Raw genomic sequence first — 27877 nt, forward strand, 5'->3', positions numbered from 1 at the left:
CACCCCGTCGCCGATCTGTCTCCCCGATGCTTCGGCGCACGAGCCCCGCTCGAGAGGAAAACTGACAGCCGCAGTTCCGGAGGCAAGAACTGCGTCGTCGTCGAACTTTCCAAGACCTCCTCTTTGTCCGCCCAACGAAATTGATGTGCTAGTAGAAGGTGTTGCTGTACGTGCACTTGTCGACACAGGCGCCGTCGTTTCTGTAATTAGTGAAAAACTGTGTCGCGATTTGAGAAAAGTTACAACGCCGCTTACGAATCTTGCTCTGCGTACAGCCACCTCCCATTTCATCGCGCCGACAGCTCAGTGCACAGCACGCGTTCTTATTCAAGATGTTTGGTACGCCGTCAACTTTGTTGTTCTCCCACGTTCATCTTACGACGTGATACTAGGATGGGATTTCCTTTCTACCCATCAGGCCCTCGTCGACTGCGCTCGTGCTGAACTCACGTTGACAAATCCGTGCCTTGATATCGACCACCATAGTCCCTCGAAAGTGTTTGCCGCAGCTGACGTCCGCATCGCGCCGTTGTCCGCCGTCCTAGTACCTGTGTTTTCCCCTGCTGCCACTAACTCGACGCTCCTGTTCCAACCAACTATAGCTAGTGTGCAACACCGAACCATCGTCCTCCCGTTTGCCGTCATCAACTTTTCCAATGGTTCGGCGGTACTTTATGCGTGCAACATTTCTGCTTGCCCGTACATCCTGCTCCGCGGTGAGTGTCTGGGAAGCCTCGAGACCTTAAATTGTATTTTCGAAGACCCGATCTATCCAGACAAGCCATTTCTACCGACTTGTGCCATTACACCCGCAACTGACGCTAATGAACCTATGGATGTATTCCGCAAGTCCATCGATTGTAACCTCACGCCTGGGCAGCAGAAACAGCTGATCAAGCTCCTACAGCGTTTTCGAGCCTCGTTTGACCACAATCAGCCTTCCTTAGGTCGAGCGTCATCTGTTGTACACCGTATAGATACCGGTCAAGAGACGCCATTACGGCAGCGTCCATATCGTGTGTCAACTACCGAACGCCGTGCCATCAATGAACAGGTTGACGACATGCTGACACGTGGCATAATCGAACCGTCAAGCAGTCCCTGGGCCTCTCCAGTTGTGTTGGTGAAGAAGAAGGACGGATCCATCAGGTTTTGCGTGGACTACCGGCGTCTCAACCGAATCACGCGCAAGGATGTCTATCCGCTGCCACGCATTGACGATGCCTTGGACTGCCTACAGGGAGCCGAATTTTTCTCTTCTTTAGATCTCCGCTCTGGATACTGGCAGGTACCCATGGCAGAGGCCGATCGTGAAAAAACTGCTTTCATCACGCCCGACGGGCTTTACGAATTCACAGTGATGCCCTTCGGCCTCTGCAACGCGCCAGCTACTTTCGAGCGGATGATGGACTCTATCCTTCGAGGCCTCAAATGGAACGTTTGCCTTTGTTATTTAGATGATATTATCGTCTTTTCAACTGATTTTGCAACCCATTTAACCCGCCTCGAGAAAGTCCTCGCGTGTATTTCTGCCGCGGGGCTGCAACTGAATCTGAAGAAGTGCAATTTCGCCGCTCGAAAGCTTACGATCCTTGGCCACGTGGTTTCAAAAGACGGCATTCTTCCTGACCCTGCCAAACTTACAGCCGTTTCAGCGTTTCCCAAACCGACCACCATGAAAGAGCTCCGAAGCTTCATAGGCCTTTGCTCTTACTTCCGGCGCTTCGTCCGCAATTTCGCGACGATCATCGCTCCTTTGACCAAGCTCCTCGCCGGCTCCAGAGACCTTTCAGCCTGGTCTGCCACCTGTGATGACTCTTTCAATGAACTGCGCCGCCTCCTCACGTCGCCGCCTATTCTGCGACACTACGACCCATCGGCACCCACAGAGATCCACACCGACGCTAGTGGTGTCGGGCTAGGCGCTATTCTTGCACAGAAGAAAGACGGCTTCCAAGAGTACGTGGTTGCCTACGCAAGCCGAACTCTTAGCAAAGCCGAAAGCAACTATTCTGTCACTGAAAAGGAATGCCTCGCCATTATTTGGGCGATAGAAAAATTTCGACCTTACGTGTACGGGCGCCCTTTTGACGTCGTGACTGACCACCACGCCCTCTGCTGGTTGTCGTCATTGAAGGATCCAAGCGGTCGCCTCGCCCGATGGGCATTACGCCTCCAAGAATATAATATTCGCGTGGTCTATCGCTCCGGCCGGAAACATTCGGACGCAGACGCCCTATCCCGTTCGCCTCTACCCCCTGACCCGGACTGCTGCGAAAGTATAACCTGTGATGCCACTGCCGTCACCATCGCCGACATGCCATCTGAGCAACGCAAGGACCCTTGGGTTGCTTCGATTCTAGACATCCTGGCTGGGCGGACGGCTTCCCCCCCTTCTCGCACGTTGCGTCGGCAAGTGGAGCACTTCGCCACTCGCGACGACGTGCTGTACCGACGCAACTACGCACCCGGTGGACGTCAGTGGCTACTCGTGATTCCACGTCATCTGCGATCCGAAATTTGTTCCACGTTTCATGACGACCCCCAATGTGGCCACGCAGGTTTCCTGAAGACTTATTCTCGCATACGTCTCCGATATTACTGGCGTGGCATGTACCGTTTTATACGACAATACGTTCGGGCCTGCTCGACGTGCCAGAGACGAAAAACTCCCCCTTGTCACGCCAGCGGTACCTTGCTACCCTTACCATGCCCATCCCGACCATTCGACCGCGTCGGCATCGATATCTATGGTCCCCTTCCCAACACTGCTGACGGTAACCGCTGGATCATGGTTGCCGTCGACCATCTCACGCGGTATGCCGAAACTTCATCCCTTCCCTCGTCTACAGCAAAAGACGTTGCGACTTTCGTTCTTCACAACATCGTATTACGTCATGGAGCACCTCGGGAGTTACTGAGCGATCGTGGTCGCGTATTCTTGTCAGACGTCATCACAGCATTGCTGCGTGAGTGCCACGTCGTTCACCGCACTACAAGCGCCTATCATCCCCAGACCAATGGAATGACAGAGCGCTTCAACCGCACCCTTGGTGACATGCTGTCTATGTATATCTCGTCAGACCACTCCAATTGGGACCGAGTGCTCCCGTTTATCACGTTCGCTTATAATACCGCCATTCAAAGCACTACTGGGTTCTCTCCTTTTTTCCTCCTTTACGGACGCGAACCTTCTTGCACTATGGACACCATTCTTTCGTACAAACCTGACTCCTCAGAGTCCACGACTTTGTCTCAAGCCGCTACATACGCTGAGGAATGCCGCCAACTGGCAAGAGCATTCACAACCCAAGACCAAGGACGCCAAAAGCACCACCATGACGCATCAAATAACACCACTCCCTACGATCCAGGTTCACTCGTCTGGCTGCATGTTCCCTCTGCTACACCTGGCCTTTCTACCAAGTTGGTCCCCAAGTATCACGGCCCATATCGTGTGCTACAAAAAACGTCACCGGTGAATTACCTCATCGAGCCACTGGAACCATCTTCTGACCAACGTCGTCGTGGCCAGGAAATTGTCCACGTCTCGAGACTTAAGCCCTGCTACGACCCTCCCGTGTTTACTTGTCCATAGGTCGCCAGGATGGCTCCTTATTTCGCGGGGAGTAATTGTAATGAATTAATGAATCTGAGTAACGAACGCTCTGCTGGCAACGAAGAAGACGATGATGATCGGTGGCTGCAGTAGTAGCTCGCGCACGCCGCTCGCCATTAGCCAGACCTGCCTGATAAAGGACATTTTGCCAAGCTACGTCTGAACCTTTCTCGACGTACAACACCTCTATTTTAATATATATATATATATATATATATATATATATATATATATATATATATATATATATATATATATATATATATATATATATATATATATATAGTGTGAGCGCAGTCACCGACTCTTCTTTATCAATTGGACGTGTCATCATCATTTGTATAATTTCCTTATCTGTACATATCATCATCAGTGTGTGCCAGCTCGAGCTCGCCTCGAATAAAGCTCTTCCTCTAATAAGAGTTCTTGCTCCTATAAAAATGTATATATATATATATATATATATATATATATATATATATATATATATATATATATATATATATATATTGTAGGCGTTCATTAAGCACATCTACTATCTTTACACATATTCATCATCATGAGTGGTCGTCATCTTCTTCTGCTGTGGGGACTTGGCTTGTCTGAGTTCTGTGCCTGAGGCGTGGTCACTTCATCGTGTCTTCTGGGCCTAATAAAGGTTGCCTTCACCGTTACATCACAAGTGGTGGAGTGTGCTCTACGATCGTCCGTCCTCTCCCAGCCCGATCTGCCTCCTGGAGCTGCGCTCAGGTCGTCGTTTGTGCCAGGTGTCCAGTAACATGCCTCAGGACGAGCCAACCGGCGCTTCTGCGTCTACCTCCACGGCCCCGGCTACCACGGCCTATCCATCGTGGATTATCACCGCGCACCAGCGTGAGCCGCCCACGTTCGCCGGACTTCGAGGTGAAGATGTGGAGGATTGGTTGGACCAGTTCAATCGAGCGAGTTCCACTAACAACTGGGATGATCCTACCAAGCTTCGCCGTGTTTCTGTCTATCTCACAGTCGTAGCGAAAACATGGTTTTTCAATCATGAAACGGACATTACGGACAGGACACGTTTCAAGCAACAGCTTCGCCAAATTTTCGGAACCCCGGCGGTTCGTTCAGCTCTCGCGAAGAAGACACTAGATTCTCGCAAGCAACAATGCGGTGAGTCCTACACATCGTACATAGAGGATGTGCTTGCTCTCTGTCACCGTTTCAGCACGTCCATGTCTGAATCAGAGAGAGTTCGTCATCTATTGAAAGGGATCTGCATGGTCGCGTTCAATGCCTTGGTCATTCAAAACCCGACTACAGTCTCTGATGTTGTTGCCACGTGCCAACGCCTAGAGGAACTTGAATCCCAACGGTTACCGCCGGACAGCTCTGAAAACACTACCACGACTGATGCCTCATTGCGTGCCATGATCCGGGTGATTATACGGGAAGAGCTGCAATCGTTCGGCCTCTCAATGACACCGAGTCCACCTCCCCCCTCCAACACTGTTTTTCGGGATGCTATCAAAGAGGAGTTGGCGTCCATGACCGGGCCAGCGTATGTAGACTCTCCAGTACCTCGACTCCAGCCGACGTACGCACAATTCCTCGCTGGCTCACCACCCGTGGTACAACCGATGCCCGCACACTCGACGCCTGTCCCGCTGGCTTCGTTGACTCCGAGTGTGACTAGCCAGCCCTTTCACCTACCATGGCGGCCGCATCGTCCGATCTGTTATTACTGCGGCTATCGGGGCCACATTGCACGCGTCTGTCGGAAGCGTCAGCAGGACGAGCGTCGTGGACTCGACACCTACGGACGGGATGATGGTACAAGCTGGTACGCTTTCAACGTCGTCCTTATGATCTGCCGCTACGCCGCTCACCGTCTCCAACTGCGACATCTGAGCCAACCAGTTCTTACCGCTCTACTAGACGCCGCTCACCCTCACCCCTCCGCCGTTCCACGTCTCCATTGCGACCTGTCTCGCAATTCACCAACCAACGCCCGGAAAACTAACCTCAGCAGCTTTTGGAGGAAAAGCTGCATCGAACGAAAAGACAGAAATTCCTCCAGTGCGTCCATATAATACGATAGCTGTTTTGATAGAAGGTGTGTACGTGGACGCTTTAGTAGACACTGGTGCTTCTTTGTCTGTGATTGATCGTTGTTTGTGCTCACGTCTACGAAAAGTCACCACCCCTTATGATGGACCGACACTGCACGCTGTTCAAGGGGACGCCATTAGACCTGCCGCTATGTGCACCGCTCGTGTTTTCATAGCTGGTCTTCTTCATTTTGTACAATGTGCTGTGCTGAATTCGTGTGCCCACCAGATTATATTAGGCTGGGATTTTCTGTCTACGGCGAACGCTTCCATCGGCTGTCGAGAAAGTGTTGTTCATATGATGGAAACTGACTATGCCCTGTATGCGGATGACAAGCGCGTTCGCTTGCTCGCTGCTGAAGAGACCGAGCTACCACCTGGTCATCAGCGGATAGTTGCCATCACTTCTAATGTGATCGAATCTGGTGACGTGTTTGTCCAACCATCTGCACGCTATCTCGCAAGAGGTATAGCCCTTACTTCAGGTCTAGCGCGGTTCCACAATGGCTCCGGACTTCCCTACGCTACAAACCAGACTTATGAGAAAATTCTCATTCCTAAAGGCACCACAATGGCTTGCGTTTCTGAATCTCAACCTGAATCTGTTGTCCCGCTTATGCTAGCGTGTTCTGACCTTCCTTCTATTGGGCGATCATCAAGAGTTTCTGTTCTTGCTGCGACTATTAGTCCAGAACTGACCTCTTCACAGACAGATGAGTTGCTTGCCTTGCTACAAAAGCATAGGAGATTGTTTGATGCCCATTCCTCATCTTTGGGACAGACGTTCATTATTAGGCATCGTATCCAGACCGATGGCACTTCCATCGTACGCCGTCGACCATATCGCGTCTCTTCGTCCGAGCGTGAGATCATCGAACAAAATGTAGCCGATATGCTGCAACGGAACATTATACGTCCCTCCGCGAGTCCTTGGTCATTCCCTGTTGTTTTAGTAAGGAAAAAAGGTGGCTCCGTGCGATTTCGCGTGGACTACAGAGCACTTAATAAGATTACCCACAAGGATGTTTACCCCATGCCGCGTATAGACGATGCTTTGGATTCACTGCAAGGTGCTGAGTACTTCTCAAGCCTAGACCTGCGTTCAGGTTACTGGCAAATATCCATGCACGAGGATGACAAAGAAAAGACAGCGTTTTCAACGCCAGATGGGCTGTATGAATTCAACGTCATGCCATTCGGCCTTTGCAATGCTCCAGCAACATTCGAGCGGATGATCGACACAGTTTTACGAGGCTTGAAGTGGAAGACTTGCTTGTGCTATTTAGACGATATCGTTATTTTCTCGTCAACCTTCCCTCAGCACTTGCAACGACTGGACGGAGTTCTTACGTGCCTTGCAAACACAGGCCTTCAGCTGAACACCAAGAAGTGCCGTTTTGCGAGCAAGACGATTAAATTGTTAGGCCACATCGTAAGCAAGGATGGTATTCGTCCCGATCCTGACAAGATTTCCACTGTCCAACACTTCCCGCGTCCTGAAAAAGCCAAAGATTTGCGCAGTTTCCTCGGCCTCGCTTCTTATTTTCGCCGATTCATTCGAGACTTCGCCTCAATAGCTTCACCATTGCACAAGTTTCTCGGATCAGGCGTCGCCTCTGTGTGGTCTCCTGAATGTGAAGCGGCGTTTGCCCAACTGAAGTGTGCACTCACATCCGAACCAGTCCTCTGCCATTTCGACGAAACCGCGCCTACGCTCCTGCATGCAGACGCTAGTGGTCGAGGCATTGGTGAAATTCTCCTACAGCGAGACAAATCATCACGTGAGAAAGTCGTCGCATACGCGAGCCGTGCACTGACCCCTGCTGAAAAGAATTATACCATCACCGAACAGAAGTGCCTAGCGGTCGTATGGTCGATAGAAAAGTTTCGACCATATCTCCATGGCCGCCACTTTACTGTGTTTACGGACCATCACGCCTTGTGCTGGCTCTCGACAATCAAGAACTTGTCCGGCCGCCTTGGTCGCTGGATTCTTCGCTTACAAGAATACGACTTCACTATCACGTACAAGTCGGGAAACAAGCATCAAGACGCCGACGCACTTTCGCGTTGCCCGCTCTTTTCGGAGCCGCTTAACAAACCTGCCACTGCCACACACGAGAAGCTTTCGGCCGTCTCTTCCCTACAATTTTGTCATTAACTACTTTGGACCCAACTTCTCCAAGCGAGTGTGGTTTGTTCTTATCTCACCAACGTGCTGACCCTTACTGTCGCTGCATCATGGACTGTCTTGACGAGACTTGCCGGCCCCCTAACGCCCGTCTTCGCCGACAGCTGACGCAATTCAAGCTCAACAACCACGTCCTGTACCGTCATATCTACCACTCTGATGGTCAACGCTGGGTGCCCGTTCTACCTCGCTCTCTTCGGGCTCAAGTCCTCAAGACATATCACGACGACATGTCTGCTGGACACATGGGCTTCCAGAAAACGTATGACCGCATAAGATATCACTACTACTGGCCGGGCTTGTCCACCTGTGTCACGAAGTACGTTGCCTCATGCGCCCTTTGTCAGCGTCGCAAGCTACCTACATTAACTCGAAGTGGACCATTACAACCGCTCCCGTGTCCCCTGCAACCATTCCAGGTAGTTGGTATTGACCTGTATGGTCCGCTTCCTATGACTGTCACGGTCAATGGATGGATAGTTACTGCTGTCGACCACCTGACCCGCTACGCCGAAACAGCTCCCGTGCCTTCTGCATCAGCTTCGGAAGTGGTCGACTTCATCCTTCGAGCAATAATCCTTCGACATGGAGCTCCTCGTGTAATCCTGAGCGACCATGGAAGAGTATTTCTTTCAGAACTCGTCGAAGAAGTGCTCAAGGCAGCCGGCACTACACACAAAACAAGCTCCAGTTACCATACTCAGACGAACGACCTGACTGAGCGCTTTCATCGTACACTGTCAGATATGATTGCGATGTATATCGAACCCGACCACAGAAACTGGGACACCATTTTGCCATTTGTCACTTTTGCGTATAATACCTCTGTACAGCGCACAACCGGTTACTCGCCGTTCTATCTCGTCCACGGTCGCTTCCCCTCTTCTTTCCTCGATGTTTCGTTCTTTTCTGCGCCTGTCAAACCATGTTCATCTTCAAGTGAAGAATACGTGTCTCGTCTACTTCATTGCCGCCAGCTGGCTCGCGTCAACACTGAAGCCAAGCAACAGGATCGCAAGCTTGAATATGATGCCTCTCATGGTGCCGTGTCTTTCAGCCCTGGCGACGAAGTCCTCCTTCTTACACCCATTCGCATTCCCGGACTGTGCGAGAAGTTTCAATTAAGTTTTATTGGCCCCTACACTGCCTTGGAGCAAACGTGTCTTGTGAATTATCGCGTGGCACCCGTTCTTCTTCCGACAGACCGCCGCTACAGGGCAGCAGAAATAGTCCACGTATGCAGCATGAAGCCTTTCATACGGCGTTCATCTTCGCTTTAAATTTGGCCAAGAACTGCGGTCAGGATGACCGCTTTCACGTGGGGGGGGGGGGAAGTTAGTGCAGGCATTCATTAAGCACATCTACTATCTTTACACATATTCATCATCACGAGTGGTCGTCATCTTCTTCTGCTGTGGGGACTTGGCTTGTCTGAGTTCTGTGCCTTTGGCGTGGTTGCTTCATCGTGTCTTCTGGGCCTAATAAAGGTTTTCTTCACCCTTACATTTCAATATCTATCTATATATCTATCTATCTATCTATCTATCTATCTATCTATCTATCTATCTATCTATCTATCTATCTATCTATCTATCTATCTATCTATCTATCTATCTATCTATCTATCTATCTATCTATCTATCTATCTATCTATCTATCTATCTATCTATCTATCTATCTATCTATCTATCTATCTATCTATCTATCTATCTATCTATCTATCTATCTATCTATCTATCTATCTATCTATCTATCTATCTATCTATCTATCTATCTATCTATCTATCTGTCTATCTATCTATCTATCTATCTATCTATCTATCTATCTATCTATCTATCTATCTATCTATCTATCTATCTATCTATCTATCTATCTATCTATCTATCTATCTATCTATCTATCTATCTATCTATCTATCTATCTATCTATCTATCTATCTATCTATCTATATATATATATATATATATATATATATAAACATCACAACACACGGAGTGTATATACTATTTGTCTGGAAGCTTTGAACACACAAACAGATAATAAACCCACCAGCACAAATACTATTATATATAGTGGGAGCAATGATTCAATGGGACAGTTAGTCTTCGTGAAGGTATGGGATATGGCACAACGGGAGCGTTGTCAACGAGGATAAATATATAATTTCCCAACAGTTTCGGGAGGGGTCCTCCCTTCATCAGGGGATGAGTTATACTAACATGAACTTCCAAACTTCGTTGCTGCCGCGTCCCTCTCGCCTTGAAAAATGCTTGCGAGAGTGAGAGAGAACTAAAAAAAAGAAAGAAGAAAAAAAGAGAAGAAAATGAAGAAAAAAAAGAAAAAAAGAAAAAGAAGGAAAAAGAAAAAAAAGAAAGGGAAAACCACTGTGAACACTGAGCATGAAACCAAATGTTGGTGTACGTCCACATCCGGTTCCTATCCCGTGCTGGCCAGTTCTCGACGTGTGTCGGGCCACCCAAGATTGTCGCCGTGGTGGCGGGAGGGGTCAGCGACGGCGTGCGTAAGGAAAGGGTTTCTCCTTGATGGGTCAGTCGGCTTTTAACCTTTCACGTTGTGACCACTCACGGAGGATCTACTTGACTACTTGCAACGCCATGGCCACTCAACCACCATGCCTGCCTGTACATATATATATAGATAGATAGATAGATGAAATAGATGATCAGAGTTTCTTCCGGCTACCGTAATAAAAGTTATAAACTTCGAAAATAGTGCAGTATAAAAAACAAAACAATAAAATATTTATTTAATCCTAACAGTTTCGGCTGGTGGACCAGCCTTCTTCGGAGGATGTAAGTGAAATGGTGGTTTTTCACTTACATCCTCCGAAGAAGGCTGGTCCACCAGCCGAAACTGTTAGGATTAAATAAATATTTTATTGTTTTGTTTCCGGTACTGCACTATTTTCGAAGTTTATAACTATATATATATATATATATATATATATATATATATATATATATATATATATATATATATATATATATATTGTAGGCATCTATTATGCGCTTCATCCTCATCTGAACAGCAGTCAATCATCATCATATGTTGTGGCTGACAATCATCATCTGCTTGGCACGAGCGCTTCTTTGTCGGGTCCGTTGCGCTTGTTCGTTCCCGAGTTCACGGCCAATAAACCTCGCTACAACCGAGTCGTCATACGTGGTGGAGGTGGATTGACGTTCCCAGTACCTCTACTTACAACGCCTACTCGCTGGAGCTCCGTTCAGGCCGCCGCTTGGACCCTCAGTCCGCCAACATGTCTCAGAGTGAGTGGGTGGATGCCCTTTCGGCTCCCGTCTCTGCGCCGCAAGCCGTCACTGCGCCGCAAGCCCCTCCTCTTTACATCGTAAACCACCAGCGTGACCCTCCGATCTTCGCTGGTCTCCGCGGCGAAGATGTGGAGGACTGGCTCGATAACTATGAGCGGGTAAGCGCAACTAATCACTGGGACGACTCTAACAAGCTCCGCCGAGTATCGCTTTATCTCACGGGCGTTGCCAAGACATAGTTCTTAAACCATGAGATCGACCTCACCGACTGGCCTGCCTTCAAGCAGCAGCTTCGCCAAGTATTCGGCACGCCAGCCGTTCGATCCGCTCTAGCAAGGAGGGCCCTAGATACTCGCCAACAACATCCCGGCAAGTCATACACATCTTATATCGAGGATGTCCTTGCGCTTTGCCGGCGCGTCAATTCTTCGATGTCCGAGTCGGACAAACTGCGCCACATCCTGAAGGGCATCGGAAGCATTGCCTACAATGCCCTTGTTGCCCGGAATCCTTCTACTGTCACGGACGTCGTCTCTACGTGTCAGCGTCTCGATGAACTTGATTCTGTTCGCCTTCAGTCGGGCAATAGTGAACACCGTACCGCAGACCGGGACCTGCGTGACATGATACGGGAGATCATACGAGAAGAACTTCAATCAATGGGCATCTCACAACCTTCTCCATCTGTCACACAGCCTTCAAGCATGGCCCTCCGTGACATCGTAAGGGAGGAACTAACATCATTCACCGGTCCAGCCTACGTCCAGCCACCTCCGCTAGCCCTCCAACGTACGCGCAAGTTGCGGCCGCGCCTCCTCGCAACGTAAACTCTACTTCACCGCTGCCATCATTCACGCCGGTTGCTGCTGCACCACCGGTCCACTTCCGGCCAATACCACCCGACCCTCCGTCAGTCCACTTGAGTGCGCTACCTCCCGGTGTGCCGAACGACCTCTACTACCCGCCTTGGCGCCCGCCTCGCCCAACATGCTTTTACTGTGGACATCGTGGCCATATATCGCGCTTCTGCCGCAAGCGCCAGCAGGACGAGCGTCGCGGGTACGACATGTGCGAACGGGACTTTTCCAGAGGGGATTCTTATGCTCGGCGTTATTCATCTGGACAGCAGCGGTCTCCATCTCCGCCCGCGTCGACTGAGACGCGGAACACTTACCGTTCAAGCCGACGCCGATCACCTTCACCCTTCCGTCGCTCCTCCTCTCCTCTTCGGCCAGCCTCGTTTACAACTGATAACCGGTCGGAAAACTAAATGATGCAGTTTTCGGAGGAGAAACTGCATGTAACAGTAGGACTCATATTCCTCCAGCACGCCCGTTCAACATGGTTTCTGTTACGGTGGAAGGAGTTCTCGTGGACGCTTTGGTGGACACCGGTGCTACAGTTTCTGTGATTAGGTATCATTTGTGCAAACGCCTGAAGAAAGTAATGACACCTTATAATGGACCCAATCTAGTCGAAGCCCAGGGGAACGCTATCCGCCCTTTTGCTCTTTGTACTGCTCGTGTGTTTATTGATGACATTTTGCATTACATCGAGTTCACTGTGCTTACCCGGTGCTCTCACCAGCTAATTCTAGGGTGGGACTTCCTATCTTCTTCTTCAGCCGCTATATGTTGTGGTGAACGGATTCTGCACCTAACTAATACGGACTCCATGTTCGACGAAGGCGTTTACAAGCCTCTACGCCTGTTCGCTCGCGAAGATCTCGAACTACCGCCACACCAAGAACGAATTGTGACCCTGATCTCTAAGGACATCGACCACGGGGACGTCTTGGTGTCCCCTTCGTCGACTTGCGTCGCAAAAGGCGTAGCACTTGCATCAGGTGTCGTACGCTTTCACCATGGCTCCGCACTCGTCATTGCTACGAATGAAACGCCAGAAAAAGTTCTCCTGCCAGAGGGCACTGCAGTAGCCTGTGTTGTGTCAACAAAGAGCGTTAAGGGAAAAGTCAGGGAGGCGGAGAGGATTTACTGGATGGCAGCTATGGAGAAAACACCGGCTTTGAGTAACTACCGAAAGGGCAAAAATGAAATAAGGAGGGAGGCATTTTACGATGATTCAAGGGGAAGCGCTTTACTGTTTGAAGCGAGATCGGGCTGCCTTAGAACCCGTAGTTATAAAGCAAGATTCAGTAAAGAAGAAGAACAATGCACATGCTGCGGGAAAGATAAGGAAACGGCGGAGCATGTTCTGATTGAATGTGGAGATATCCACCCAGGTGTACGTTTGGGCACGAGCCTACAAGAAGCCTTGGGTTTTAGGGACAACAATGGAAAGCTGAACACACCCGCGATTGAAATAAGTAAGACACGGTTAGAGTATTGGTGGCAGAAAATTAGAGAGAAAGGACAAAAATAAATATTGGAAAAATAAAATATGGACAGTGTGCCGTAAATGGCAGAGAACTTAAGCTGAAAATTTACCTTTTTTTCCATTAAGATAGAATTTATCGAAATAGAGGCATTAGGCCAACATAAAAAAAAAAGAAAAAGGGTTTTTTTTTTGTCGAGCCTGGTGGCATACTTGTCACCACCCCGTTATAAAGGGGACGCTCATAGCATCCATCCATCCATTGTGGATGCTGAGCCTGTCAGCGTCACGCCACTTAACCCTGCCTCTACCAACGACCGTTCTATGAGTAAGCCTACCTCATCCTCTCCCTTCACAGCTCTTATCAGTGATGACTTAACAGCTATGCAGGCGCAGCAGTTGCTTGCGTTATTAACGAAACACGCCGATTCTTTCGACACCTACTCTTCAACGTTGGGCCGAACTACCACTGCAGCGCATCGCATTCAGACGGAGGGAACATCTATTGTACATCGCCGCCCGTACCGCGTGTCTCTCGCTGAGCGAAAAATCACCGAGGAAAACGTCGCTGACATGCTCCAACGAGAAATAATTCGTCCATCAACTAGCCCTTGGTCATCCCCTGTTGTTTTGGTACGGAAAAAAGATGGCTCCGTGCGCTTTTGCGTTGATTACCGGGCACTTAACAACATCACACGCAAGGATGTATACCCCATGCCACGCATCGACGACGCCCTTGATTCACTGCAAGGCGCCGAATACTTTTCAAGCCTTGATTTGCGTTCGGGATATTGGCAAATTCCCATGCACGATGACGACAAAGAAAAAACGGCATTTGCAACCCCCGATGGCCTATACGAATTTAACGTGATGCCTTTCGGGCTCTGCCATGCGCCCGCGACGTTTGAACGCATGATCGACACCGTCCTGCGTGGTCTGAAATGGAAGACGTGTCTCTGCTACCTTGATGACATTATCATCTTTTCATCAACGTTTTCTCAGCACCTGAGCCGCTTGGATGACGTCCTAACATGCCTCGCCGGTGCGGGTCTGCAGCTCAACACTAAGAAGTGCCGTTTCGCCACCAAATCCATCAAGGTTCTCGGTCATGTCGTCAGCAAGGACGGTATTCGCCCTGACCCCGAAAAGATCGCTGCCGTCCTTCGATTTCCATGCCCCACAAGACTTAAGGATTTGCGAAGTTTTCTTGGCCTCGCATCATATTTTCGTCACTTCATACAAAATTTCGCTTCAATAGCTGCGCCACTTCACAAACTACTTGCATCTAATGCACCCTTTGTGTGGTCCGAGGAATGCCAGTCGGCGTTTCACCTATTGAAGAAAGCTTTGACGTCAGAACCTGTACTCTGCCATTTTGATGACACCGCCCCAACACTCCTGCATACCGACGCCAGCGGCTGCGGTATAGGTGCTGTTCTCCTCCAACGCGATAACTCTGGACGGGAAAGGGTCATCGCATATGCTAGCCGAGTGCTAACTTCTACCGAAAAAAACTATACCATCACTGAGCAGGAGTGCCTCGCTGTGTTTTGGCCCATACAAAAGTTCCGTCCTTATCTGTACGGCCGTCAATTCACCATCGTAACGGACCACCACGCCTTATGCTGGCTTTCGACAATGAAGAACTTGTCCGGACACTTGGGTCGTTGGATTTTACGCCTACAGGAGTATCAGTTTGAGATTATTTATAAATCGGGCAAAAAACATCAAGACGCCGACGCTCTTTCTCGTTGCCCACTACCGACACCGTCGTTCGACACTCCAGCTGCCACCTCCAACGACACCAGTGCGGACGTGACTCCCACTTCTGTTGCCTTGCTCGCCTCGCTGTACCAACCGCCAATCGACGATGAACAACCCTTCAGTTCTCACCAGCAGGCTGACCCGTATTGTCGGCGCATTATAGACCACCTTTCAGGAGCTACGCGTCCACCCAATGTACGCCTTCGTCGGCAACTCGAGCACTTCGAGTTTCAGGACGGTGTGCTGTATCGTCACATATATCATCACGACGGCACACGCTGGGTACCTGTTCTGCCACGCGCTCTTCGACATCATGCACTTAACGCCTTTCATGACGATTTGACTGCTGGCCACCTAGGCTTTCACAAAACCTACGACCGCATTCGAAGCCGCTTTTATTGGCCTGGGATTTCTACCAGCGTAGCAAAGTACGTGGGTTCCTGCTCTCCATGCCAACTTCGCAAACTTCCGACATCTCCCCCAGCTGGTCAGTTACAGCCAATGACGTGCCCTACAACACCTTTCGAGGTCGTCGGTGTCGATCTTTATGGACCCCTTCCTGTTACTGGTGCTGGAAATAGATGGATAGTCACCGCCGTAGACCATATGACACGCTACGCCGAGACAACTTCAGTAGCTACTGGTTCAGCATCGGAAGTTGCTGACTTCGTCCTTCAGGCCATAATACTACGTCATGGTGCACCTCGTGTACTTCTGAGTGACCGTGGAAAGGTGTTCTTATCACAGCTTTTAGGTGAAGTTCTTCGCGTTTCTGGTACCACACACAAGATGGCGTCTAGCTACCATCCTCAAACAAATGGTCTGACCGAGAGATTTCATCGAACCCTTGCCGACATGATAGCCGTATACATTCAACCGGATCACAGAAACTGGGATAAACTTCTACCGTTCCTCACTTTCGCCTACAACACCGCTGTTCAGCGCACAACAGGCTACTCACCGTTTTATATCGTTTACGGACGTTCACCTACTTTCTTTATCGATGTTTCCTTCTTCACCAGCAATGGCCCTACATCACCATCTTCTTGCGAAGAATATATTTCTCGCCTTGCCCAGTGCCGCCAGCGCGCTCGTATGAACACGGAAGCTACGCAACAAGCAAGGAAGGCCGTCTACGACACCTCTCATTGTGTGGTATCATTCCGACCGGGTGACGAGGTGCTGCTATTGACACCAATTCGCACACCTGGTCTCTGCGACAAGTTCCAGCCTCGATTCATCGGCCCATATGTTGTTTTAGAGCAGACTTCACCTGTCAACTATCGTGTGACGCCTCTTGTCGTGCCAACTGACCGTCGTTACCGCAGCACCGAAATTGTACACGTTTCCCGCATGAAGCTTTTCACATGACGTTCCTCGTCACCTTGACTACCCGCCCGCAGCGGCCAGGCTGGCCGCTTCCACGGGGGGAGAATCAGTGTAGGCATCTATTATGCGCTTCATCCTCATCTGAACAGCAGTCAATCATCATCATATGTTCTGGCTGACAATCATCATCTGCTTGGCACGAGCGCTTCTTTGTCGGGTCCGTTGCGCTTGTTCGTTCCCGAGTTCACGGCCAATAAACCTCGCTACAACCGAGTCGTCATTATATATATATATATATATATATATATATATATATATATATATATATATATATATATATATATATATATATATATATATATATATATATATATATATATATATATATATATATATATATATATATATATATATATATGATACATAGCGGGGATATAAATACACACACCAAAAAGTTGCAGCACAAACTTCCACTCAGGTGAATTTCAAATAGTGCGTAACTACTATTTTAATTGCACTATTTGACCAAGATGTGGCAACTGTAGCGGAGATTACCCACCATTTGACCGATGCTAGCAAAAGCAACACCTATGCTATGGTTCGTTGCTTTTTAGCTGTGGTATCCTACTTTCTGCGCCATATGGTATGGTTACTTGCTGCTGCAGCAGTACTGCCCTGCATATATTTTTCCCGACCTGGTACGGTTACTTTATGAGGCAGTTTTTGTTGTTGCGTGCTGCGGCAACAGTGATGACGTGCTTTCGTTATGCGCCTACTGTATCGTAGGATTACTTGTTGCAACAAATGCACTCTTTCGCTTTGTTTTTGCAGTAATGTGACATTGCTGTGTGCGCTTATAGAAAGCCCTGTGTATATCTAAAAGCTGTAGCAGAGGCTCTGAAGGGAAAGAGCCCGAGAATTCTTACTCCTTAATATTGTTTATACAGTGCATTACGAAAATTCTTGACATTTGTGTTGTTATTCTTGGTAATTGAATGTGGCCTTGATGCCTCACTTATTTGAAAACTTTAAAATGCTGCACGGCATTAGATACGGTGGCAATGTTGCAGCCGACTTTTCTAATACACACGAGTCTGTCATGACTAGAAGCCGGATTTTTCGGTAATAAAGACACTCATTTTAGGAACTAAGAATTGTGGGGTGCCATCACCCCTGCATAGTAGTTTTCACTTTATGGTGCCTGCATGCTAGGGAAAGAGCTTTTGCCGTTATTGGGTTTTACAGCGTTCGTGGACGGATGTTGTCACGTGCGGATCCAGGGAGGAGGGAGATGATACCACGGCTTGGTCCCGTGGACTCGTGTCGTGAATTGGATTTCGGTGGCGTTAGAAAAATAACGTGGTCAGGGCGAATAATAAAAGGTTGATATGAACTCACCGCATAGTCATAACCCATCACCGACATGATTGCACTGATGACTTCTTGCTTGAAAAGGGTGTAGTAAGGTGTGCCTTGAAAGAAGTCTCCGGCGTTCAGAAAAAGCGCATCAGGAGTTTCATTTCTGATTTCTTTGACCTGAGAGGCAACACATTTGATACCATATATTATTGACATTATTATTTTCTTACCAAGAAACACACGAGACAAGGGTACGAAGAAGTAACGCTATGTGGAACATAAACGTTGTTAAATTGAAAATAAACTGCTTTGTCGCGACTACTGTTTCGTTGAGAGAATGATAGATATAGGAATTGATTAATGCAGTTTTATTAGTATATACATGGATATTTACATGACTTCCCGAAAAGCATGAATTTTGCAGTAAAATTATCTATCTGACAAGCTATTAATAAATTATAGTGGGCAAATATTTTGTGAATTGAATTGTTTAGTATATATCAGCCATAAGACAGGGTTTGCCTTGAATGAAACTTTTTTGCAACTTCGCACACCGCTGTATACCCTTTTCTACTTTTCTTTTTCTATACGATTATGAGAAATTATAATAATTGCATTTTGTATATTGGTGGTATAACTGGTGTTACACGGTGTAGTATTAATCACTGCTTAACCCAATCTGAATAAAATTTCTCAACAGTAATGGACTTCCTTTTGCACTTTGCGTATAAAAACCAATAATCACCAAGAAATACGATGCTGACATGATTCAACTGTGCACGATCGAGAGTGACCATGTGACACCGGTGTAAAAAAAGGAATCGTGTACACGTAATATATTTGTACACTTTTGATAAATGCGTATAATAATAATAATAACTCCACGAATATGACATACGCAGGGTTGTGTACGGGAAGGTTAAGGCTTAATAAACATGACGCTCTCTCTGTTATAGATTTAAAACTGGCAGCTGTCGAGTGTATTTATTTAGTTTAGCAAGACCCTTAGTACCGCTCACTTCCAGTCTGGCATTTCGTTCAGACGTATATACTACACGCGGCTTGCTTCACCGAGACGGCTTCACTCACTACATCCGTTGTAGGTGGCACACGTAGGCTGATACGGCGCCACGCTCCTCTGTCCCTCCGTACTTTGACTACCAGTGCACGCATGGCTGCCTGCTGTATCTTGCATACGACTCTCTCCCACCTAGCACCGGCCCCATACTTTCACACGAACCAAGTTTAAATGCATTTTAACATTTGCTTAAGCCTACGCTATCATGACGTATCGAAGTTCATCAAACGTTATTTGTTCCAGATGTGTACTCACTTTTTGAACGATCCTAGCCACTCCACCGACGCATTTGGACTTGTTCTTAAGCTCAGGAAAACAGGTGCCGCCATATTTGTTGCTTTCTTCCAAGTGAGCGTGAATGTCGTTCGTGTGTAGAATTGTCAAATTGAAATCTCCGGTATCGCAAGAAATAAGGGACACTAAGGTGACGAAGAGTATGCCATTTGCTTCGCATTTTAGGTGGCGCATCATAGTATTTCCAGTTTGATCAAGGGCTTCACCGCTGGAATGACACTGAAAATTTGAAGCGAATAATGAGCTCAACACTGCCAATAAGGATGCCATGACGACATCTTTAACACCTAATATTGCCTGCAGAGATACGGTACCGACAAACTGTAGCATCAAATTTCTGACGTAAGTTCTTCAAAAGTTCATGTGACCTTCTTCACCGGGTGAAGCATATTCATTGAATACACGGGATGCTTCTGAACTGAAGCGATCCCACTATAATATAAGTAATGGAAAAGATAGGAGTATCATACCTACTCGAATAATTGATGCGATATCACTCTTGAAGTAATGTTGTTGTTAATGAAGTACCACAAAATTTTGTATAATACTTGGAAAATTTGATAAGTTTGATATCCAGCTCTATAATATATCGGATGCATCTTTACTGTTATTGCAAGTTGTGGGAATTGTACCACTCACTATCTGCATGTAAAATCGTTTTGGACACGTCTCATGCACGTCCGACGGATTAGCTTTAGTTCCACCGTGGATGGAGAGGTGGCGCGGAGACGCTGCCCCGTCGGCGAGAATATGCGGGCGTAAGGTACGGCAGCGAATCTCTTTGACGTCGGTAGTTGGGTAGCGGTGATGGACGGGCGTTCTCTCGGCGTGATTCGTGGGTACGGCACTGCAGGTCGGACCCTCGTGGTGAGTCGGCGCCACCGCATTCCAAATACATTGTATGTGATGTGTTGTTTTGCTGTTTGTTATATTTACTCTGTGTTTTATAAGTATTCTATTAGGTTATTTGTCTTATAACAAGCCAGATTCGCCTGGCGAGCTTGACCTTGTAAACTCGGTTAATAATAAATGTACACCTGTTCGTTTGTCTGATGGCGTGACTTTGTCGGTGTGGTCAGAGAGCGGCGGCGTATCTGCAGACCCCACGGACTACAACACTTGAGATAGAACTACGGCATGCGCGTTCTTCCTTACTTTCTTCCAGTAGACTTTTTCGCAAAATTGTCGCCGTTTCACTTATTTATATTCGCTGTGTGGCCGATAACATATTCAGCTGAACAAAACGTGGTAATCATATTAGCGATACGGGGGCTGCTTTTGCACGCGGATATCGATAGAGTACAGTATAGCCTGGGCAAGTTTGTACTCATTGGTTATGTTACAGCATAAAAACGATGAGGAAACTTACTAAGCCACACATACATTCAGTGCGGCGACCTGCCATATTTCTATAGCGTAATTACTTATGTTTTTTTTCAGGTTCTGTTTTGTGAGGACAAATTTCTGTATTCGAAAACTTGTACTCAGTGCGTGAGCGTTGTGCTGTGCATTTTTGATTTGATGATTGATTTGTGGGGTTTAACGTCCCAAAACCACCATATGATTATGAGAGACGCCGTAGTGGAGGGCTCCGGAGATTTTGACCACCTGGGGTTCTTTAACGTGCACCCAAATCTGAGCACACGGGCCTACAACATTTCCGCCTCCATCGGAAATGCAGCCGCCGCAGCCTGGATTCGATCCCGCGACCTACGGGTCAGCAGCCGAGTACCTTAGCCACTAGACCACCGCGGTGGGGCGTGCTATCCACCTTTGTATAACTTGTGTTTGATATGTAATATGCGATGACGACTGTTGTGCATGCGAAGAGGAGTATCCGGCGCCACGCAGTGGCATCAAACTTTCTTTATATACATAAAAATAAATATATAACCTTTCACCCCTTGCTCTTTCAGAGATGAACCGTGCATCGTTCCTCGTACGCCGTGGTCGTGGAGGCGCAACCGCCATCTTCATCAAATGGCAGCAGGGCTGTGCAGGAGGGCTACCGACAGATAAGTTGGGGGCCCGTCTATCAAGGGTCTAGCGCAGGGAACTGATATGTTGACTTCGAATGTAGAGCCGTAGTTTTGCTAAGAAAATGAGCCTTAAAGGTGCCTTGTAGCACTTTTTGAGTATGGTCAGAAAACACTGCCGATCGGTAGTAGATCGGCATCACGCGATCTACGGTAGCTACCGACAACACGCGAGCCAAATATTATAGAGGAGCACGTGGCCTGGAATTCACAATAAATTGCTTGCTCTCCGTAGTATATAATCTATTTACAAAAGTAATTGCTAACAAAATTAAGAAAACATTAGAATTCATTGAACCAAAGGAACAAACAGGATTTCGAACAGGCTACTCAACAATCGACCACATTCATACTATCAATCAGGTAATAGAGAAATGGTCAGAGCAACCATTATAATAATTATTATAATGCCAAACATTATACATAGCCTTCATAGATTACGAGATGGCGTTTGATTCGATAGAAATACCAGCAGTTATGCAGACACTGCGGAATCAGGGCGTCGATGAAGCAATTATAAACATCCTGGAAGAAATCTACAGGCGATAAACCGCTACGATAGTACTCCATAATGAAAGCAACAGAATACCAATCAAGAAGGGTGTAAGGCAAGGAGATAGAATCTCCCCAATGCTATTTACCGCTTGTCTACAGGAGGTTTTCCGAGGTCTAAATTGGGAAGAGTTTGGCATAAGAGTTAATAGAGAGTACCTTAGTAATCTGCGCTTTGCCGATGACATTGCATTGCTGAGTAACTCAGGGGACGAATTGCAATTCATGATATTGTACCAATGAAACATCAAATTGAATAAGTGCTTACTTTGAATTCAGCTTCGTCTCGTTGTGATCTTTCAAGCCGCTCTAATGGCGCCGCAACTGGTAGAGCCGATGCTTCCCGAACCTGACACGACATGCTTATAAATTTATATATCAGTGCAAAAGGTGAAGCATTATCGTTAAACAGACACAGACATTAGCTCTGACTCATACCTTCACAAGTGCTATATCTTTTGATCTGCCTTTTTGAGCTGCCTTAAAGTTCTCAGCACGCACTGACCTTGTCAGGCGCATGTGCATCAGGTCACTAGTAAACAGTGTAAGGCATTCGCAACTACCCTATTCTAGTTGAGATAACGTAAGTTGTCAGAAAAGAAATCATTAAATGTGACTGCTAAGACACTTGTATAGATGATGACTATGAAGACGAACAAACGTAACCTCTGACATCTGAATAACAAAATCGCCGGGGTAGTGATTCTAAATGCGAAGCATTTCTTAGCGAACTTCGGTGATTTTGAGCGTATCTATGCATTTATCTAGCCGATGTTACGGATGGGAGTCCACACCGAACGTCAATGCCCCTACAGAGCGGTCAGAAACTTTATATAAGGTTGCATCTTTCTGAAAGGCCAAACAACACGGCACATCGGCAAAGCGCGGGAGAACTTAGTGTGCTCACGGAACTACGCGCGGCAGGCAGTTTACGGAATGTTTGTTGGAAGGACGTCACTTTCGTGGTTCTCGTCACGCGAAAGATCATGTGCCGATGTATTTATCAACATAAGCGTAAGGGCGCGTTCGCACTTGGCCTCGAAGAGAGCGAAAGTGGCTAAACTTTTCGGAAAGTGGCTCGTTTCGCCGTCCAAGTGGCTGGCAAACCACGCCCCGCGGCTGGCGCTAAAAAAAAAAAAAAAAACGGTCCGAGACCAATTTTCCCGCCACGTGAAACCGGATCCAGTTTCCGCTTCACGGGTTTGGCTACGCTAGATCAAACCGCATCATCTAACCAGCCGGCTGCAGATTCATCATGGCGCCAAAAGTGTCGGCGGTGGCTCGCATCGGCTCAAATCGCAAACTACCCGTGCAGCATGACGAAGCTTGACGGCCTCAACGAGGATGCGTTCATCGAGAGCCTAATTTGGATTACGATCGCTGAGAACTCTGGAATTAGACGGTGATGTAAAATAAACTTTATTTGGTCCTCTATTTGGTCAGAAGAGGAGCCTGTCGCAGTTGCTGGCCGCACCCACAACGTGCCTCGAAGACCGTGGCCTTCTGCCCATTCGGAGGACTTCTGCACTGCCGAATAATAAACTGAGAGCTCGGAGCGTTGAAGCGCCCCCTCCCAGGTGCAGCAGCAGCGAGTCGGCATGCCCCAAAATGTCTCGCTTTTGTGTACAGCTGGTTCAATCCGCCGCCGCCGCTGCCGATGCGTTCGCTAGGGTCGTTTCTGCTGGTGTATCTCCAAAAACAACGTTTCGAAAGGTGCGAGCTGTTTCTTCTCAGTACTTCGCGTGAATTATTTGAATTCGGTACGAAATTTAGTTCTCAGAAAGCAGGAAATATAGAACTAATTTTCGAAGTAGCGGCGGCAGCGGCGGCGGGATGGCGCACAACGAATGTGAACATCTTCGATGCGCAAGGTCGTGGTTTTCCAGCCGCTCTGGCGTTATTGTTTTTGCGTCACTTCTCTAGCGTGACTGCACCCTTAGCAAAAAATTTTCGCCCGGCGAAAGAAGAAAAAAAGTTTTTTTTTTTGGTATCAATATCATCTGACGATTAATGTAACAGCGATGACCGCACCGACGCTTGTTGGCCTAAACGCATGTGCCCGACGCGTCTAATGCACAGAGCTGCAGTTTTCGAATATCCGATTTTTACAAATAGCGCATGGAATAAAAAAAAATGGTACACTGACTCAAACTTTCGTTATTGTGCATACGTTGGGCAGATCGAAAAATGTGCAAATGAGCGGCTAAAGGAGCATGATAATTATGTGCAAGAATGTTCAGATGGCCACCTGGCTACACACTGTAAATATTGTGGTTCCTCATATGGTGGTTTTGGGACGTTAAACCCCACAAATCAATCAAATATTGTAGTTCTGATAACACATGTATTATATATCGTGACTGAGACTTCTTATTCCGATTGATGGTTGAGGCTGCAGAACTTAAACGTGATGTTTTTGAATGTTTGAGTGCGCCGTCTATCCAATGTTCACAAAACTTCGCTTTTAACGTGATGTGTTTGACAGACCTAGATGACTGATGACCGTGTTTACTCGTAGCCTTTGTTTTTCTTTATTGCTCAAATTCTATTTTCTCTCTGTCTCATATTTATACTTCCCTTTCCCATTCCTTCATCGTACGGTAGCGAACCGGAGAAGTGCCCGGTTAACCTCACTGCCTTCTCTTTTGTTGTTCTTCCTCTTCCTTCGCGTTATTGTATTCACATTTCGTAATAAACAATCAGTCGAGCTCTTGTGTCTTGTCCATCTTGGGTACACCGCCGTTTGGTATTGCGCTTCCTACAAAAATGGATTGAGTCATCTCTGCTTCAGCCACATTTGTCTCCAGCGCTTGCATGATTTTGGTTCCGCTTAGAACGTACTCATTCTAAGAAGTAAAGGAGAAAATGGGGTATCGTAGTTGCTCCTTTAGAGGAGTAACTGACTTGCTACACCCATTGCACCATTTTTGGAGTAACTGCGAACGAATAACCACGCTGTCGTGGTTGCTCCTCAAAGGAGCAATCCTCAAAGGAGCAACAGTTGGCAAAAGAAAAATCAGGTTTTGGTTGGCTTAACCATTCTTTCGAAGCGCGTGCTGGCATTTGATTAGATGTACACTGTCGTTCTTTGTGAAATGCAACACGCCTGGCCGGCGCTCTGTGGCGGCTGCCTACAGCACCATCAACTGATAAGTGAAGAAAGCATGTTCGCCTTTGGCGTCATCTATGGCCAAGCAAGATAACGAGTCATGGCCGGTAGACAAGCGCTGTTAAATTTCATTCCCTCACCGTGAGCGGTGATGAATATCGGCCGATTACTACAGCTTGCGCCGTGATAGCGCACAACGTTTGATATGTTGGCAGTGGACTACGCACTACAGGCTTGAACAGAGAAGAAGTGCAATCTAGCAGCGCCTGTCTACCGGCCGTAACTCGTTATTTATTGTTTTCGACAACAGATGACGCTGAAAGCGGACGTGTTTTTTTTTTTTTTGCTGTTAGTTGATGGTGGTGTAGGCAGCCGCCACAGAGCGTAGGCCACGCGTTCACGTGTTCCCTAGTGTACAATAGATGTGCAAGCATTAAATTCAGAAATAAATTTCGGAAAACTTGCAGCAATAAGACGAGATTCGAACTCACAACCACTCAGTCAGCATGCGCGTACATTAACCACTACACCACACCACGCTATGGCACCGTCCGAAAGGAAACAGGCTTGTGTAGGCACCGATGGGTCGTTTGCACACGGCGCAAACATTCCCGCAGCTACTAAAAAACAACAACAACAACAACAAAAAAAAACGGGCGCCTTATTTTACAAGGAGGAAAGTGCCCCTCCTTGCCGTGCCGTGTGCAATATTTTGAGTGCATTCCGTCTTTAAGGGGAGCAAAGAGCCATTTTTGGGGGTAACTGCGCAGTTCCTCCACGAAACTTCTTACATAGAGTGTATACGAGGGGTGACGTTAATGATTTGGACTTTATAACTGGTAGCGACGGTGACAGGGGCCGCAAATAATGCGCCGACATTGTCAATGTCATTGTTATCGCAACAGAATGATATATCAGGAAGACTGTTGTCCCAACTCAGAATCCTCCGCCGCGTCCAAGTTATGGCACCTTTCGGAGATCCCTGCTACGGATGAACGTTCACCTTCTTTTACACCCTGTGGACTTGAAATGTTCATTATGTTAAGAAATAAGTATTTTACGGATGCAGCTCACCCTATAGAGGCTGTAAGTTCGCACACACAACGCAACTATTTCCCCTCTTTCGTCACTGAAATCCTTCAGATCGATAAAAATAAGGTAATCCACAGCAAGCACCTTTTCATATTCGACGAAATACCTCGATTACGTGACAATACACGAACTTCACAGCTCTAATCAAAAGAGCCGCCGTGACCCCTGATATCGCAACCACTTTCGAAATGGTAAGGTCACGCGAAGAATGACAAGCAAATCGAAACGTGTCCCACGTTTCTCACGCACAAATGACGCACTAATCTTACTCACAGCTACGCATGACCGCGAATAAGTGTCTCTGTTTTAGGGGCGAAGCTCCTTATAGCGGCACCCGTTCGTCCCTCGTAGTCGTAGTCGCAGTCGTAGTGTGTAACCAATCTTACGTTATGACTTGCAAGGTGGCGCCGGTGGGAGATTTCTCCTGTGCGTTGTTGAACGATAAAAAATTCGTAGCGTGCGCGTTAACTAAAAGCCGAATTCTCCTGTCTCTCATTCCCCATTAGCAGCCATTGTCATGTATATTGAACACTATCTGGCAAGAAAGGGTTGCTACGTTATACTTGCTGGGCGTAACCTCCTTGGTTTTAAAAAGGTTTAGCGAGCGTTGGGCCGCAGTGCCACGAATACAGTGAACTAGTATATACCATGAAGTCGAAGTGGTTAAAGGTGGGAAGCAGACACGAAGCGCAAGCCGTAAAAAGTGTGCTTGTGCCACCTCTCGTTTAGTCCTTGGAATGTCCGCTGGATGGCGGTGCTTCTATATCAGGAATATATGATGCGAGATGGTGCTACTTGGAGTGTTGAATAGAAGGATGAACGGACACACAGACAGATGCATGGACGGACTCACGGATGGCTGCAGCGACGGATGGACGTATGGACGGACGCAGGGGCGGATGCATGGACGAACGCAGGGACGGACGCACAGATGGACGTGCGGACGCACGAACAGACGCACGCATGGACGGGCGAATGGATGCACGGACGGTCACACAGACGGACGCATGGATGGATGGAAGCAAGAATGAATGGACGGACGGATGCTTCGCCCCACTCTCCATCATTCACTCCATGAATATGCTGACATGTTTTTAAAAACTTCGCTGTGCCTTAAAAGCGCGTCCTTTTTGTAAACGGGCATTGTGCAGCCAGTGTTGTGACCTTTGTGCGCCCGGTAACTACAACATAACATTTTAGTGAAAACTCAAGGCGTACGATTCTCCCCACCGCGAGAAAAGCACGCACACGTGTGAGCGTCCCACCCTCTCTCCACGGGTCAAAGTATGCGCGGGAGATGAGAAGGCGTGCCTCCGCGTCGCGACGATCTGGCGACGCGCGCTGATTGCGCCATCTCGCTAGTAATGCTGAAAACACAGTAATTCCCCCAAGATATGGCCATCAACAGTGGTAAGAGGTAGATATAAATAGCTTACCGTTTCAACGTTGAAGGAGGTGCTCCTTCGTGGCTCAGTGGCTAACGCCTCGCACTCACAAGGAAGAGGTTTGACGTTCGGTTCGGCACCCCGGAGTCTTTTTCTGAATTGATAAATGCGAAGCATTTCATAGCGAACTTCGGCGACTTTGCGCATATAACCGCCTACGACTTTTCGCTCTCCTGGCCGTTTCTATAATGATATCTATACCGATATCTATACCAAAATATCATGACATACCAAGTCATATCATGACTTGGTATGTCATGATATGACTGTATGAAGAAGATATTTGACTAG

At 47.6% G+C, this 27877-nt stretch overlaps 1 protein-coding gene across 2 annotated transcripts in view; it reads right to left on the bottom strand.

Annotated features, from left to right (window-relative positions):
* The window catches only part of LOC119166189 (protein 5NUC), a 55659-nt gene extending 33343 nt beyond the window's left edge, over positions 1-22316 (bottom strand). For both annotated transcript variants that reach the window (XM_075891671.1, XM_075891672.1), the window contains exons 1-3: positions 22209-22316; positions 19314-19571; positions 18020-18157 (exon numbers count right to left, since the gene is read on the bottom strand). In XM_075891671.1, the coding sequence (XP_075747786.1) occupies positions 18020-18157; positions 19314-19571; positions 22209-22301 (489 nt within the window). In that variant the 5' untranslated portion in view covers positions 22302-22316. The remainder of the gene's footprint in view (positions 1-18019; positions 18158-19313; positions 19572-22208) is intronic.
* Between the last annotated feature and the right edge of the window lie 5561 nt (positions 22317-27877).

Source organism: Rhipicephalus microplus, chromosome 1 (genome assembly GCF_043290135.1).
Source record: "Rhipicephalus microplus isolate Deutch F79 chromosome 1, USDA_Rmic, whole genome shotgun sequence".
Taxonomy (NCBI): domain Eukaryota; kingdom Metazoa; phylum Arthropoda; class Arachnida; order Ixodida; family Ixodidae; genus Rhipicephalus; species Rhipicephalus microplus.